The following is a 17869-nucleotide window of genomic DNA, read 5'->3' as shown; positions in this document are numbered from 1 at the left end:
TATCGGGAGACCTGGGGGAACATAGAATAGCAAAACAAGTGTTATTGCCCCTTGTCTTTCTCTACATTTTTTCCTTACAAATATAATACGTCTATTTGAGAAATGCCCTGTAATTCATATGCTAGTATGGGCACCCCAGAATCCAGAGATGTGCAAATAACCACTGCTCCTCAACACCTTATCTTGTGCCCATTGTGGAAATACAAAGGTTTTCTTGATACCTATTTTTCACTCTTTATTTTTCAGCAAATTAACTGCTGTATACCTGGTATAGAATGAAAACCCACTGCAAGGTGCAGCTCATTTATTTGCTCTGGGTACCTAGGGTTCTTAATGAACCTACAGGCCCTATATATCCCCACAACCAGAAGAGTCCAGCAGACGTAACAGTGTATTGCTTTCAAAAATCTGATATTGCAGGAAAAAGTTACAGAGTAAAACGTAGAGAGAAATGGCTGTATTTTTCAACTCAATTTCAATATTTTTTTTATTTCAGTTATTTTCTGTAGGAAACCCTTGTAGGATCTACACAAGTTACCCATTGCTGAATTTAGAAATGTGTCTACTTATCAGAAATGTTTAGGTTTCTGAGATCCAGCATTGGTTTCACACCCATTTCTGTCACTGACTGGAAGGAGGCTGAAAGCACAAAAAATCGTAAAAATAGGGTATGTCCCAGTAAAATGCCATAATTGTGGTGAAAAATTGGGTTTTCTGATTCTCGTCTGCCTGATCCTGAAAGATGGGAAGCTAGTGATTTTAGCAATGCAAACCCTTTGTTGATGCCAATTTCAGGGGAAAAACCACAAGCCTTCTTCTGCAGCCCTTTTTTCCATTTTGTTTTAAAACAAATTAAACTTCTACTGTATTTTGGCTAATTCCTTGGTCTCCTTCAGAGTAACCCACAAAGTCTGGATACCTCTAGAATCCCTAGGATGTTGGAAAAAAAGGACGCAAATTTGGCGTGGGTAGCTTATGTGGACAAAAAGTTATGAGGGCCTAAGCGCACCCTGCCCCAAATAGCCCAAAACATGCCTGGCACCTGAGGGGGAAAAGGCTTGGCAGCGAAGGGGTTAAGTGCCTACATCATCAGGCTCTCAGTTTCACTCATCTAAAATCACCTGCCAATCTTCCATTCAGTACTTATGTAGAAGAGATCAGGTCAGGATTTCCATGTCCAAATATGATATGGTTACACATGCAGGCAACTCTTATTTTCTCTGGCAGGGCTTGGCTTTACTGGCAAGATGTCTGACGTCTAATCTAAGTGCTACCGCCTGGCTCTGGGGAGTCACAAGCCATCAGCTTTCAGAAAGTCTCCAGCAGAAGAGTTGCTGCCGGAGCATCCCAAATTCACCCAGTGACACAAGCCTCAGTGCAGTACCATGTATGTGCAGCACTGGCAAAGGAGAATGGCATACTCGACTGCTTTTCAAGATGGTGGCTCCACTGCTTATACAGAAGAAGGACAGTAGTTGTCCTTGTGGCCCCGGAGCTGTCCCTGGGGGGCCTTGGATTTGGCAAGCAGTAGGTAATGCCCCAGTAGTACACAGTGCGACTCGAGAATGTCTAGAACTCGACTACAGACGTGGAGCACACTGAGAGGAAGGCTTAATTTGTTGGCTTGACTTTAGAGGAGGTCCTTTTCAGCTGTCAAGACCAGCGCCTGGGCATAGGTGACTCGCAAATTGACAACGGAGACCAGAGCACTCAATAACTGCACCCGTCTGCACAGAGATCTCTACTCCCATTTCAAAGTCTTGCAGCGATGTTGCATGCATTGTGAAATGCAGACTGGCATGGGCGTAGGAAGTGTGGGGGACGCGGGGAACGTATCCCCCCCAGATTTTGGAGGATGGGGGACACGGGGGACAAAGGTGGGGGGGACAAGGGGACAAAATAATTTCCCCTTTTACATCTGTTATTCAGAGGGCCATTAGTGCACAAAAGCGCTACTTTTAATAGCCCTGTAGAGACCATCCTCCATTCTGATGGTAACAGAATGAAGGTGAGTCAGGAGGCCCGCTGCCGTTTTGTTTGGCCTGTTCACAGCTGTGGGCATTAAGGGTGCTAATAAGAACAAAGGGCACGAGGAGGAGAAGAGTTTTGGATGATTACTGTCTGCATCACCTGCTGCCTCCTTGTTGAGGAGCACTGCAGGAGGCCTTTAAGAGGAGCTGCAAGACAATAAGGAACATCTAAAGAGGAAACAGAGTCCCACTCAGCCTGGTGCCTGCAGGCTAGAAAGGAGACTGTGAAACACATTATTTGTATTTGCCTAAGATCACACCAGTTGGTGAAACAGTGAAGTCGAAATTGGGCCCAGATTTTACCCTTTCCCACAACAATTTAGGTATTAGAAGTGTATATTTTTCTAAGATTTATGCTTAATGCTTTTTTATCTAGGTAATGAAGGGCTTGATTATAGTGTGGCTAACAGGGAGAAGCCATATTTCATTTTGGGCTGTTATACCTAGCGTTATTCTTTATGTTGTTGTTATCGTTACATACTTAAGCACATTGAAATATATTATCTTTTCTTTATCTTTTCTTCACTCTACTTTGAAACAAACTACCCTATGCCACTGCACCCTACACCACTTTTCTCCACTCTGTGCTACTCTATGCCACTGCTATCTATGCTGTACCACTCCACTCTACATCACTCTACTCTGCAGCACTCTACACTACGTCACTGCAATCTATGCTATTGTACTCTAACCATTGTACACAACACCCCTGCACTCTGCCAGTGCACTCTTCACTTTACTCAAACCAATGCACTCTGTGCCACTGCACTCTATGCCAATCTACTCTGCACCACAGCACTCTATTCCACTGCTTTCAATGCCACTGTACTCTGCGCCACAGCACTCTAGGCGACTGCACTCTATGCCACTCTACAATACACCACTGTACTCTGCGACCCTCTAATCTGCAACATTACACTCTGCCACTGAACTCCATGCCACTCTACTCTGCACCACTGCATTCAATGCCACTGCACTCTGTCCCAATGCACTCTTTTCTGCACCACAGCACTCTAATCTACTCTACTCTACACCACTCCACTGTAGGCACTTTACTCTACTTTGAAATCATCTCCTCTATGCCACTGCAATCTACGCAATTCCACTCTTTGCTATGCCAGTCTAATCTACCCTGCACCACTCCAATGTACCCTGTGCCACTCCAATCTGCTCTGCACTGCTCTATGCTACTGCACTCTACATCACTATGCTCCACTCTGCAACAATCTACTCTTCACCACTATACTGTACTCTGCAGCAATATACTCTATGCCACGGCACTCTATGCAACTCTATTCTACTCTGCACCACTGTACTCTAAGCCACTCTTCTCTACTCTGCATTACTCTACATCACTGCACTCTACACCAATGCATTCAATGCCACTCTACTCTACACCACTGCCCTTTATGACACTCTGCTCTGCAACACTGCACTCTGCCACTGAACTATACTCCTCTCTATTCTGCACCACGGCACTCTACTTTGCACCGCTCAACTATATGCCACTCTACTGCACTCTGCACCAATGTACTATATGCCACTACACTCTATGCCACTCTACTCTGCATCACTGCACTCTACACCAGTCTACTCTACGTGTACCACTCCACTCTACCATGCACCGCATCACTCTATGACACATCACTCTGAACCACTGCAATCTATGCTGTGCCACTCCACTTTGCTCCCCACTACTCTTCACCACTCTACGCTACTGCACTGTACTCTAAACCAGTGAAGTCTTCGTCAATGCACTCTACACCACTTTACTCAAAACCAACGCACTCTATACCACCACACTCTACACCAATCTACTTTGCACCACTGTACTCTATGCCACTTCACTCTAGACCACCCAACTCCACTCCGACACTTCACTCTGACATTACACTCCATGATACTAGACTCTGACACTCTATTCCATTAAACTCGTTAACACTTTCTCCACTCTGTAACTCCCTACACAACTCCCTATACGCCCCTCCATTCCACTTTACTCCACTCTATGCCACTCCACACCACTCTATGCCACTTCAATCTACGATACTCTACTCAACGCCACTGCACAACCCTCTATGCCACTCCACTATACAACAATGTACTATGCTCAACAGCACTCTACCCAACTTTCTCTATGCAAGGTGACGTTACTTTACTTCACTCTACTCCAGTTCACTCATATTTATGCCTTTCCACTCTACAACACTCTGCCACTCCACTCTATGACACTCTATTACACTGTGACACTACTCCAATCTACTACTACTTTATGGCATTGGCGCTTGATTAGTGATTCAGATCTCCATTGATTGCCTTATCACTCATATGAGACGTGAGTCAGATTTATCTTGGCCGTTTTGGTTACAAGCACTCTGTAACCCTTTTAACTCAAGCTTAACAAAGGCTTAGGATGATCCTGATACTTGTCTAGGGGATTGAAATATCATCGGCCAAAGTACCTTGACTTGAATTTGTGATATTGTACATAAGTTGGCATAAGCATAGGTACTATGAGCTAATGACTTCTTGATTCACTATTTGAGTCATTCATGTAAAAGTGGGTGTATAAAAGCTTGTAAATCATTATTGTGGATGCTAACCTTGTAGGGAAGTAGCCTCTTTCTAGCTTGGTTACTCCCACATTTGGCCTGTTTGCCAGTGTGTTTGAGTGTGTCTACTGGGATCCTGCTAATCAGGACCCCAACAGTTATGCTCTCTCCCTTAAATTATGGTTGTTGCATACTGGTAACTCAGTATTTCATCCAAGATTGGCATACTGGTGCCCCCTTATAAGTCCCTATTATATGGTACTTGGGTACCCAGAGCATTGGGGTTCCAGGAGATCCCTATGAGCTGCAGCATTTCTTTTGCCACCCATAGGGTGCCCATGCAAAGGCTTCTGCAGGACTGCCATTGCAGCCTGCGTGAAAAGGTGCATGCACCCTTTCACTGCCAGTTACACTGCACCAGGTCACTTATAAGTCACCCCTATAGCAGGCCCTCCAGCCCTGAGGGCAGGGTGCAGAGTACCTGTGTGTGAGGGCACCCCTGCACTAGCAGAGGTGCCCCCACGACCATTTTCCCAGACTTCAGGAGTGCAGGGATGCCATTTTACACGTGTACTGGAAACAGGTCACTCCCTATTCCCAGCTACATAATGGTAACTCTGAACATAGGTATGTTTGGTATCAAACATGTTGGAATCATACTCCAAGGCTTTCGCAAGCATTGGTTGTATGATTTCATGCACTCTAGGGGCTCCTTAGAGGACCCCCAGTATTGCCATTCCAGCCTTCTGAGTTTTTCCAGGCAGCCCCAGCTGCTGCCACCTCTCAGACAGGTTTCTGCCCTCCTGTTGCTTGGGAAGCTCAAGCCCAGGAAGGTAGAACAAAGGATTTCCTTTGGGGGAGGCATGTTACACCCTCTCCCTTTGGAAATAGGTTTGGAAGGGGTAGCTCCCTTCCGGAGGCCACTGGAAATGCTTTGAAGGGCACATTTGGTGCCCTCCTTACATAATCCAGTCTACACCAGTTCAGGTACCCCCAGTCCCTGCTCTGGCACAAAACTGGACAAAGGAAAGGGGAGTGACCACTCCCCTGTCCATCACCACCCCAGGTGTGGTGCTCAGAGCTCCTCCAGTGGGTCCCTGGGTTTTGCCATCTTGGATTCCAAGTTGGCAGCGAACTCTGGGAGCATCTGAGTGGCCAGTGCCAGCAGGTGGTGTCAGAGCCGTCCCCTGATAGGTGCTTACCTGTTTAGCTGACCAATCCCCCTTTCAGGGCTATTTAGGGTCACTCCTTTGGGAGGATCTTCAAATTCAGATTGCAAGACTCCAGCAGGAATCCTCTGCATCCTTTACTTCACCTTCTCACCGAAGAAACTGCATCTGGACCCTCCAGAAACTCCACAAACTGCAACAACGAAGCAAAGACAAATTCTGCAACATTGTAACTTCAGCTCCTGCCAGCAACTGCAGCTGTTTCCCGGTCATGCATCCTCAGAGGACAGCCTGTCTTCAGTCTGTACCAGAAGAATGAACGAATCTCCCTTGGAGTGAAGGAGTCACTCCCCTGCTTCAGCAGGCACCTCTCTGCAATGATGACCATCTGCATGGGTCCCCTCTCCTGACGAGTTGCATGGATCCTGCATCACGGGTGGTAGACTGAAGTGGTCCCGATGGTCCTGACGTCCTACTGTCCAACTTTGGTGGAGGTGAGAGCTTGCCTTCTCACACAAGACAGTACCCCGTGCACCACATGTTTTTCAGTTGCTAAGGCGTGTGGCATACTTCTATGAAATTCTTTGTGCACAATGTAGCTCCGGCCCCCAGCACTCCTTCCTGAGATGCACAGCTTCCTGAGTGGTTCTCTGGCGGTGTGGGATCCTTTGTTTTTGTGCTGCGTGGGCCTCCTTTTGCAACTCCTTTGTCCCCATGCTGGGGGACTCCCGTGTGTGCTGGCTGGTATTCTGTGGGCTCTCTGAGTTGCTGAGAGCCCCCTCTGACTCCTCCTCCTGGGTAGAGTCCACCAGGTCCCTCCTGGTCCCGGGCAGTGCCATTTTCCACTAACCATGAGCTTTGCCTGTGCCAAGGCTTGTTGGTGGAATCCAGCGATGCAAACCAAACTGCAATCATCCATCCGGTGTGGGATATCATCTGCACCAACCTGCATCCATCTTCTTGGGTGCAGTACTGACTGCTGTTCTTCACCAGTGGTTCTTCTTTTGCACCTTGATTCGGGTTAGTGGGGGCTCCTGTCCTCCCTGGACTCTTCTGTGCTTCTTGGACTTAGTCCCATTCTTCCACAGGTCTTTAGGTCCAGGAATCCACCCTTTGTGTCTTGAAGTATCTTCTGGTTCTTGCATTATCTTCTTTCTCGTGTTCTTGTGTGTTCTGGGAAAGTTACTATAATTTACTCCTGCTTTCCTGGGCTCTGAGGTGGGATCTATTACTTACCTTTGGTATTTTCTAATATTCCCGGTGCCCCTCTACACACCACACTTGCCTAGGTGGGAAACCAACATTCGCATTCCACTTTCTTAGTACATAGTTTGTGTTTCCCCTAGGCACATTTCTAACCATTGTGATTTTCACTAATTGCACTGTTTTCTGTTTTTATTGCTATTGCTGCATACCAGTGTATATAATTGGTGTATTACTTACCTCCTAAGGGAGTATAGTCTCTATAGTATTTTGACACTTTATTTTGTGTCACTAAAATAAAGTACCTTTATTTTTGTAACACTGAGTATTTTCTTTCATGTGTGTGAGTACTGTGTGACTACAGTGGTATTGCATGGGCTTTGCATGTCTCCTAGATAAGCCTTGGCTACAGCTACCCCTAGAGAGCCTGGCGTCTAGGTACTGCCTACATTTCACTAATAAGGGATAGCTGGATGTGGTATAAGGTGTAAGTACCATAGGTACCCACTACAAACCAGGCCAGCCTCCTCCAAACCACTGTACTATATAGGTTACTTTTTAAATTGTTCTTGTAATTGGCGACATTGGGTCATCCAGATATCTTGTGTAATGCCCGAATACCAGTCTTTCTCGATTTCCCCTGTTGATGTTTTCCCACTACATTTGATCTTTTATATTTTGATGGAATAAATGCATAAAACATTCCATTTGCATACTACTTTATTATCATTGTTTATGGGAGTGGCGTTGCATTTTTTTTCCAGGGACCCCTGTTCCTTCAAAGTTATGTTTACTGCTCCATTCTAGGACACTCTACTTACTCCATGATACTATGTCACACCAGTCGATAACACATCATTCTTCTTTATGCCATTAACTTTGAGCCATGCTGAATAGTAGTCTCACTAGTGTACAGCATGGCTAAAACACATTGGCAAAGGCAATAGAACTTACATAGGCGAGACCTATTAGCTTTGCCACTGCTTGTTTATAAAGGTATGAACTTTAAGGTGACTTGCAATATCCTTATGTACACAGGGGGTATTTTACCCCATATAATACATGGTCACACCACCAACTTTCCCACAAACCACTTAAAACCTTAGTGCATAGGTTCTGTCATTCCAAGCTATTAAAGTAGAGCAGAAGAAAGAAAAGCAACATTCAATTTTTTGCTTTAAACAGCTTTATTAATTATGCTCCTTGACCTGATCTGCCTTTTACCTTGGCTGCTAGCTCTGGCAGAAGACATTGTAATGTCAAAACGCGACTGTAATAACCCTATCATAGTCATTTTCTGATGTCTTTTCTTTATAATCAGTGAATGTCTTTTCTTTACACGCTGTGACTTGGTGCATCACAAACAGCCGTTTCTAAAGAAATTAGTGACTGCAGTTTATACAGGGATTAGAGAATCCATGTTTATATAGACTGTAACTCCAAGAGTTTCTTCAGTTGAAATTCTTCTAGTTATGTCTGATGTGGAGCTGAGCTTCCCAAGATCACACACAGGAGTAGAAGTGTTATTAGAACTATGGTTTCCGAGCACAGTTTACAACTATTGTACCTAATCACTTTTGATCTCTCCAGTGCGGTTCCAATTGGCATGAGGCGAAGGGCATGATGGGTGTGGGGCGCAAAGGGTATGTTCTTCCTTTTTACCCTCCTACCTTGATTTGCTTGGTGCATGAAGATGCTAGGTTAATCAACATGTTATTTTCACAATTGAGCTAATTACTTTGTGAATATAAATAACAATAAAAGATACTTTCAGACTGTGTAAACATGCCTTCCTTTCTCCCTATTTCACTTCCATTATATATGATTGTGTATATTTATCGGAGCCTGCAGTTCGTAAACAACAAGCGATTTGTATATAGTTGATTGAAAGTCCCCAAGGCTGTCCCTGTCCCCCCAGAAATGTATTGTCTCCTACGCCCCTGCAGACTGGCTACTTCAAACTTTCACTAGTACATGCTGCCGCGGCAGACGTCAGTTACCCGCAGAACCAGGGGTAGTGCGTTATGTTTAATTGTGTGCACCGATAAGGTCTGCGCCCGCGCACGCTGTTAAGGGTGTGCTGCGACGTAGGTTAGGGAAGTGCGCCCTTTAGGAAATAAGTCATAAGTGTCATGATGCTTTTTTTTGGTCAGCTGACATTAACACCGCACATATCAATGGCGCCAGGTCAGCCTCAATAAGACGCTCTGTAAAAAAAAAAAAAAAAAATGCGTCATTTAATAAGGGGACAGAGTGGCAATTAAACTACATCTAGCCAGTCTGTACCACGGAAACCGATTCTCTCTCTGGATCCCACACACACATTACAAAGCAGGTTGTTTAGCACTGCAGGCGCTGCAATGCTAATGAATGGGTGTGGCAAAAAGACAGACAGGTGAAGGGAATCCCTGAGCGCGAAGGCAATGCACAAGGGTGGAAACCAAGCGCAGGAGTGCCTGACAGGCAGTGATTAGACACAGGACCTCAAGGCGCCAACTCTCGAGTGGAGCAGGCCTGACGGGTGCTATCAATGTGTGTGCCTAACTTGCAGATTTTGCTGTTGCATGACATGAAATGAGCCTCTAGAAATCCCCTATGTTTTACCACATATTAAAAAAGCTGCCATAGAATGTAAAACGATGACCGACTGGTGTGCTTTCCAGTTGCATACTTATGTATACATATGTGCTGGTGGGGCATAACACATTAGTACATGCCCCACTCATAACAACTAAAATGAGGCCAATTTTCTTGCAGTTTTTCATTTTTAGAAATGTACCATACTTTTTCCGTTAACAACCAGACTGAAATCAATTTTTTTAGTTTTTTTTATCTGAAGAGGGTCTTGGTTTAAACATGTTTATAGGGAACTGTCACTTGTAATGTGAATCGTGATGTGACTTTTTGCCACTCTTCAATTTCCATGAAGCATTTGGAGGAAAATGTGCTTACAATTAAAATTATGAATTTGTTACCAAGTGCATTTCATTCTACTTCAGGATCTCATTAGCCTGCCTTTCAAAAGGAGCTTGTCCTAAATCCATAAAGTATATAAATACCATGCAAGTTATATATGTTAACATTGCAAGTTAGACTTGTTTACATTGTAAAATATTTGTTGATTCCTTGTCTAGACGATTCACATTTAAATATTTTTACTGCTGTTGGCACATGTTAGTTTCAGGAAATAGGTTTCATCTTACAGCATATGCCATTACAGATCACCTGACGGGAGGACTTTATGCACCTTACCTGGCTGGGTACATACTCAGGTGAATTATATATTTTTCAGTACACAGCCTGCTCCTGCAAAATAACAGATAGGCAACTTCAGATTTTGAAGGTGCCACCATAGAGGAAACTAAGAAAAGTATTTTTTATGTGATAACATGTCTAGGTATTCTACTTTTAGTGTGTTTCTGCCACCCAATATATTAAGGTTTTGTTTTCATGTTAAAATTTTGCTGATTCAAGAAACATCCAGATTTGTGGCGAAACAAAATGTCTGCCTCATAATTTTGTAACCTAAAAATAATTATGTACCTCTTTCATGGAACGTTCAATCCCCTTACAAACTGGTTTACAACTGCAATTTGTCATGCAGAATATTATACCTATCATTCAATTGATTCTGATTCTTTTACCTCACATTTTTACAAATAAACACAATTTTTAAAGTGAATGTCAATAGCCTTGTACATTAGATGCACACTGTTGCTGACATGTTGATGGGGAACTCTCCTTAAGAAATTTAGTGGGTATTTGTGTGCACGATTGACTATATAGACTCTAGCAGAAATCCCGAGTTTGGGAATAGGCCCCATCTCAGGTTGCAGGGTCTCCAAGAAAGAGGTGACTCATGAACTGAAGAGAGACTAATTTGTTTTCAAGGCTGAGGTGACCTTCCATGGCAATGGTATAGCTTTAAAAAAAAGTTTTCTGAAAATGCCTCACTAATACCTCTTTAATCAGTGTGCATCACCTTCACCAAAATGTTTGGAATGTAAATTTTTCTACCATCTTTTGAATCTAGAGTTTCAACTCCTGATCAAATATTTCTGCCAATAGCAAATTGGCAACCGAAGACAGAGCCACAGATTGAGGATGACATTGGACCTTTAGTTCAGCATATTTATGAGGCAAGTACATTTTCCTGTTATGATACTATGTACAAAAATGTCAGATATGGACAACACTTGTGAAATTAAGTTGGCCCAGGTATTCACAATAAGTTGCTCAGAATTTTATTTGTGTATAAAACAGCTATGTTTTGTGTATATTTCGAAATGCCACACCCATGCTGAGCACTGGTTCATGTGCCAAAGACATTGTTTAAGCAAGATATGATATCATATGATATCAAAGGGCACTGCTGTCAAGGACAGAAATCTTGTAATGCACAAAGATTTTTTTTTCACGTACAAATGTGAGCGTAGTCTCCCATGGCTAACTAAGAATCAACTGCCTGGGCGTGGAATTTTTACCTCTACAACTTACAAAGGGCCTAAAAATAACGTATCCTCACCCCTTTAATATCTAGAGCCCCAAAATATCATAGGGATACGTGTTAAAAGAGAGAATAACAATGAAAACAAGAGCATGAAAAGAAAAAGTCAATGAATATCAACATAGGAGAACCCACTATGTGGCAAACCGAACTAGGAATTTCATAGTCCTGTAAATACACAGGTGGTCTACATTTTCTTTGACCACACACCATACTCTCTGGCACATCTAGCAGAACAACCCTCCTAAGTGATACATTTGCCCCAACTGAATCACCTCCTCCAACCGAATCACCTCCTCCAACCAAGGCCCAGACTGGACTAATTCCACCTCTTTGATACGAGGTCACTCTACTACAATTCCATCTTTCACCATTCATCAGAATGACATATCTCTCATGCACTACTTTACCTTTGAGCAACCACAAACTTTTGGATAGTACAGTCCCAACATGACCATGCTTAACTTTAACACAGTCTCCAACTTTCAATCCACTTCTCTCTCCATGTCAACTTCTTCAACCATACAGGAACCTTCTTGTTTCTGGATTTCTCGTTCCCATGACCTTAAATAACGTCACACTGTTTTCCACTGTGAGATATGCCTGAAGCATTTCGATGACCAACCTCTCACCACTTTGCCCAACCTCCAAGGTTTGATCCTTAGATTGGATTGATCCTTTAACCATGCTGTTGGTTCTTTCCACAGTTCCATTGCTAGGGGGGTTATAACACATAGTCTGATTGTGTTTAAAACCATTTGGTCCCAAAATTTCCCTCATTTCTTCCAAAGGAACGTTATTTCTCATTGTATGTGATAACTGTAGAGGGAAAACTTTCCTCTCTAAACAATTTCCTACAAAACACCATTAGGAGCCTTGATAGGTATCTCCTTCATAAACTGTACCACTAACCGCTTAATATGTACAGCAACTATCACTAGGGCAAACTTTGACTCCCTTCTTATACCTGCCAAAGGTCTAACGAAATGGAAACAAAGACTCTTTCAAGCCTTGCTAGGGTGATGCTATGCTCACCAGTACCTTGAGCACCAGCTCTAAAACGTTTTCACCTTTCTCACATTCACACATTGCTGAATCCACTTGACCACTTGATCATCTATACTGGACAACCCAAACCCCTACATGACCCTCTGCTTATTTAAGGGTGGGACTAGGTGATTCTCAGGTGCCAGGCTGAATATTTATCAAGCTCTTTCTGGTACATATTTGTCTCCTCATTATCAGTCAGTTGTTGCACTGCATTTCATCCAGAATGATCATGTATGGCCTTACAAAGAAGGTATATTCCTTCATCTCCTTCCACCTTCACACATGAGGCAAAGCACACGCTTCATAATCACATTCCTTTCAATCTCTTTCTCCCAATCCTCAAGCATGGTTGCACTGCCAAAGCACTCCAACGCGTATTATACACTTGCTGTGGTGCCCTTGTAATATTCTTGCAGGCAGGCAGCCAGTCTGGCTACCCTTGCAGAACCTTTCCTAGAAACCCCAGGTAAAAACACCCAGACCAAGCTATTTGTGATGCGTACAGAGTAAAGTTTTCAGACCCCATGCATAAAACCTAAAATATTCCACACCCCAGACTGTAGCATATACCTCTTATTCTGTGACAGAATAATTCCATTCAGAGGTTCGTCAAAGAGTGCTAGAGAACTGCTACGGACTTCTCAGTTTTATCATGCATTTGTGAAAGAAGAGCATTTATCACTGTAGCACTTGCGTCAAAAGCTAATATTGATTTAAGATGAAGGTCAAAAGTTACCAAAATCCTAGCATTACAGATCTCCTTAATTTTTTCAAAACACCTTTGTTGTCTATCCTCCTGGTTGAAACTATTCCCCTTGTTCGGTCAGGCCAATTAAATACCTCAATTGGTCCTTATCCTGAGGATGTAGTGGGAGTTTGATAGCTCTCTACAAGTCTGCTTTTGGTTTCACTCCCCCAGTTGGTATATACCTTATCTTTTACCAAGAGCATGCACTTTACTTTCTTTAATGTGAGGCCACCCTCAACATACCTATCTAGAAGTTGTTTGAGAGCTGAGTAGTACTTTTCCACATCCTCTCCAAATATTAAAATGTTATCCTGAAAGTAGATAACATTGCTCATCCCTTTGAATAACTCCACCATCATTCACTGAAATACACTGGCTGAGAAAGAGAGGCCCAAAGGCATCCTAGTAAACTGAATTATATCCTTCATAGTAATCAAAGCAGTTAGAGGCTTAGAACCTTCATGTAGTAGTATCTGATGACAGGCACTAGATCAAGTATGGAAAAATACCACCTCCCTCAATAAGAGTGTAAGTTTGTTGATAATAGGTAGAGAGAAGTTGAACATTAAAATATTTTTAGATAAGGTTTCTCAAATCTATTAAAAATGTCAAATATCTGCCAGCCATAACTACAGGGGGAATCTAACAGTAAGACTCAATGGATTTAATTATGTCTCCCCTAATCATATCCCCCAGCGTTTTTTTTTGTTTTTATTTTGTTTTTTACTTCAGCTCTCACTCGCACCAGCATTTTTCTCAACTTGTGCTGAACTTAAATAGCTCACAGTATAACAACATGAAGATACCCCCTGAGTTAGCCAAGCTTCTCTTTATTGAGTGAATGCATGAGTTTATAGAATGAATGAATGAATGGATTTATAGAGCTCTTTAGCCACCCTAGGCAGTGTCCCCACGTTACACAAAGACTAGAGTCCTGTTCTGTCCCCCTGCTAGTTAATTAAGAATAATCTAGCATAAAGGGCCTTCTTGAATCTCTGCAGGGCGCTGGATAATATCAAAGCATAGATGACCTTTTGGCAGTCACTTCCCTTCGCCCCATTGGCAGGATAGCACTCATCAAGTTGCTTATTTTGCCCAGGTTATTATACTACTTTGCGAATCTCCCACTAGTGCCCCTCGTGCACTTTCTTCAAGGAGCTAGATGTCCTCGGCGTCCCTGATCTGGGGTATGCAGTGGCACCGAGTAGCCCTCACAAAACTGCAACACCCCTCAGACCAAGGAAGCCTGGGAGCCCCCTCCTTTGAGGCCTATTTTTTTAGTGGCCCAATTACATTGAATAACGCGCTGGATGGCCGGATGCTACATGGGAGAAGCCACAAGTTCAAATGGCCCTTTAGACATGATTATGTTGCACAGTCTCCTGTTCCCTAGGTTAACACCTGCCTCCCCCTGGCCATTGCAGATGAGGATTGCGCAAACTTGCATGCTTCAAATATATCGCCTCTCCAGAGGTAGACCCTGGTATGCTTGTAACATTCCACTGGTAGGTCTCCCCTGTTTCCCAGGACATTACACAGCACATGCAGTGACAACCTGGACAGCCAACGCCCTTTGTACTGCACGAGACCTTTATGCTGATGGCCAACTCCTCACATTTGATCAGTTAACCAAAGATAACAATCTATCACCCGGACAATTCATCACATATCGGCAAATACGCAATTTTATACGCAAGCTATGGGTACCTATTGATACAGAACCACATCCAGTCCAACAGGCCATATACACAATGGGTGCTGGGTGACACCTCATACCTGGCTCTATCAAGCAATAAGAGAGCTCTTCGGATCTCCACTCACCTTGCTCCCGAACTGCTGGGAGGCGGAAATAGGCAGGGAACTACAAGACAAGGAGTGAGAATTAGCTCAGTCATATCCCAAGAGCGTTTCCTGTGATGCACGTTTTAAGAACGTTCAATTTCATATTCTTCACAGGGCATATCTCACCCCATTCCGCTTGAGCTGACATTATCCCACAGCACACCTTCCATGCCCGCGCTGCCCCCAGCTTGGCGTACATCTCCACCATATGCTGTGGACTTGTCCAGTGCTACACCACTATTGGACCACGATTCATGACACCTCGAGGGAAGTGACAGAAATACCGGACCTCCAAACATGGGAGGCCTGCGCCGTGAGCATCTTGAAGCAGTAAAAAAGCAGACAAAGTACGATCTCGTTTTGCATCGCTGGCCCTTCTTGGGCTTAGAAGGGGGGGGGGGGAGAATACAGCACCTAATTCCATTGTGTATAAAGGGTTATAGGAAAAATGAGACACCATTATACTGCTCTGGAGTGTGCGACTTGAAATCCACTAGTATGAGTCTCGGTCTAGTATCTCAAGTACACCACCACCGTGTAAAAACGTTCACAAAAGTTAAGTAGTAGACGGCTAAATATATTGGCACCGTTCATCAAAAATTATGCGGAATAAGTGTTTGCTAAGCAGCTACCAAAATCAAAAATGTTGAGGAACATCACCCTCCTGGGGGATGTGATTGACTGTGGAACTAAAATAGGATGTAAAGCATAGCTGTGAGAGTCATCATCGTGTGCTTCACACAGACTCATCCATTTCCCTTTCAGTCAGATGGGAATGTGCTGCCCCTTCTGTGTTCTCCGCAATGCGACATAAGTGCATATGGTGTGGCGTACCGCGTTATGTATGTGCAGCATTCAGGCGCACGGCATTTGCCAATGCACTGCTGCTCCGGCTCTCAAGTTTTGAGACGGCTACACACTCAGTAAGTGCTTGTGCACATCTTCGCAGACCCTTTGACACTTGTTACTCATTTGCTGCCTTGTGAACCTATGAACATTTATCAGTTTAAAAAATGAGCACCAATACTGTACACTTATGTTGTAGAACTTGGGGCTTCAGTTGACAAAGTAGCACATATAGGGCCTCATTCTAACCCTGGCGGTAATTACCGCCAGGGCGGAGGTCGGCGGTAGCACCGCCAACAGGCTGGCGGTGCTCCGCCGGGCATTCTGACCGCGGCGGTACAGCCGCGGCCAGAAGCGGAAAGCCGGCGGGCTACCGCCGACTTTCCGCTGCCCGTCTGAATCCTCCATGGCGGCGGAGCGCGCTCCGCCGCCATGGGGATTCAGACACCCCCTACCGCCATCCTGTTCATGTAAGAGGGCTCCAAAAAGTATTTCAGTGTCTGCCCAGCAGACACTGAAATACGCGATGGGTGCAACTGCACCCGTCGCACCTTCCCACTCCGCCGGCTCAATTCTGAGCCGGCATCCTAGTGGGAAGGTTGATTTGCCCTGGGCTGGCGGGCGGTCTTTTGGCGGCCGCCCGCCAGCCCAGGGCAAATGTCAGAATCACCGCCGCGGTCATTCGACCGCGGTGCGGTGTTCTGACGGCGCTACCTTGGCGGACGGCCTCCGCCGTCCGCCAAGGTCAGAATGACCGCCATAGTGTGAGTTCAATGAATGAGAGCTGGTCTCATCGGGCAGCCGGCATGTGCAAATCACCAAAACAGGTTTATTTTCTGGGCAACTCATTGGCAGAAAATGCTGTGAAGGAATGTGGACACGAGTCTTGCAATAATCAAGTTTTTTTTTTTTCTAAGTGCAAACCTCAGTGTCTTCCATGGCAAGCCAGTAATAAACTACCTGGACATGGAGTTCCGCCCTCTGCAAACCACAAAGAAACATTCCAACTCTGCCTTAAAAGCATAACAAGTACGTTTGTCAGAGTGGTAGAGCTCTCTTTAAACAGTATTTTTCTGGGTCGGCAGGGGAGGGATATAATAGTCCTGGGGTTGGACATCCCTCAGCACATAAATGCATCACTCCCACCAGACGAAATTCACGATACTTGTGCGAAAATAGGATACCAGTGGGTAAATTAGTGAAGCAGAGGTAGTTTCTTATTTGCAATCAAACGAACTTCTCCGGAACCTCCTCCCCAACAGAAATGGCTAAAGATGAGAGGCTTGATTTATTGTTTCAGCAGCGGCCAAATAGGGTGTACTCTCTACTACATACATTTGTGTTTCCGTGAATGAGAGGATTCAGTTAGACTGCCTCTAGAAAATAGATTCAGAGCGTCATTACCTGGACAGGATCAGTATCCCCAGGTGGATACCGCTCTGGGTCATTCCAGCTTGTCCATAGCATCCAGGTCTGTCAGTACTGGACCCAGTCAACCAGGTCTGCAGAACCTGGACCCAGAGATTCTGGGCTCGGAGGCACCAGCTCAAGCCTGCGTGTGGTGCTAAGGGGACAGGGGCCGGTAGTGCCGTCCTGCTGCACAACAGGGTGAGCGGCAAAAGCTTCACCCGGCGCCTACCCCACCTTCCGTACCATGGGCCTCCACCAGGTCCCGGCAACTGTTTGCCACCTGCTCCAGCCAGTCTGAATCTCAGTAGTTTTAGCCTTCCATCGTTCCAAGATAGATAAGTTGAGTAACTTTGAATTGGGTAATTGTAGGGGTACTTATAGTGCTGTAAAATTGTAGAATGCAGCATGGCACGTTATATTAAAAACAAGGTATCATTGTTAGTATTATTTCAATATTTTATTGTTATTTATACATAATAGTTTTGTCAGTTTTCTTTATTCACTCAAACAGT

At 44.4% G+C, this 17869-nt stretch overlaps 1 protein-coding gene across 1 annotated transcript in view; it reads left to right on the top strand.

Annotated features, from left to right (window-relative positions):
- Positions 1–17869, top strand: part of ITGAV (integrin subunit alpha V) — a 447435-nt gene that overhangs the window by 389175 nt on the left and 40391 nt on the right. Inside the window, exon 24 of the mRNA XM_069225776.1 lies at positions 10988–11093. Coding sequence (XP_069081877.1) covers positions 10988–11093 — 106 coding nt within the window. The remainder of the gene's footprint in view (positions 1–10987; positions 11094–17869) is intronic.

This window comes from Pleurodeles waltl, chromosome 3_1, assembly GCF_031143425.1.
Source record: "Pleurodeles waltl isolate 20211129_DDA chromosome 3_1, aPleWal1.hap1.20221129, whole genome shotgun sequence".
NCBI classification, from domain to species: Eukaryota; Metazoa; Chordata; class Amphibia; order Caudata; family Salamandridae; genus Pleurodeles; species Pleurodeles waltl.
This window is presented reverse-complemented; position numbering and strand designations above follow the sequence as displayed.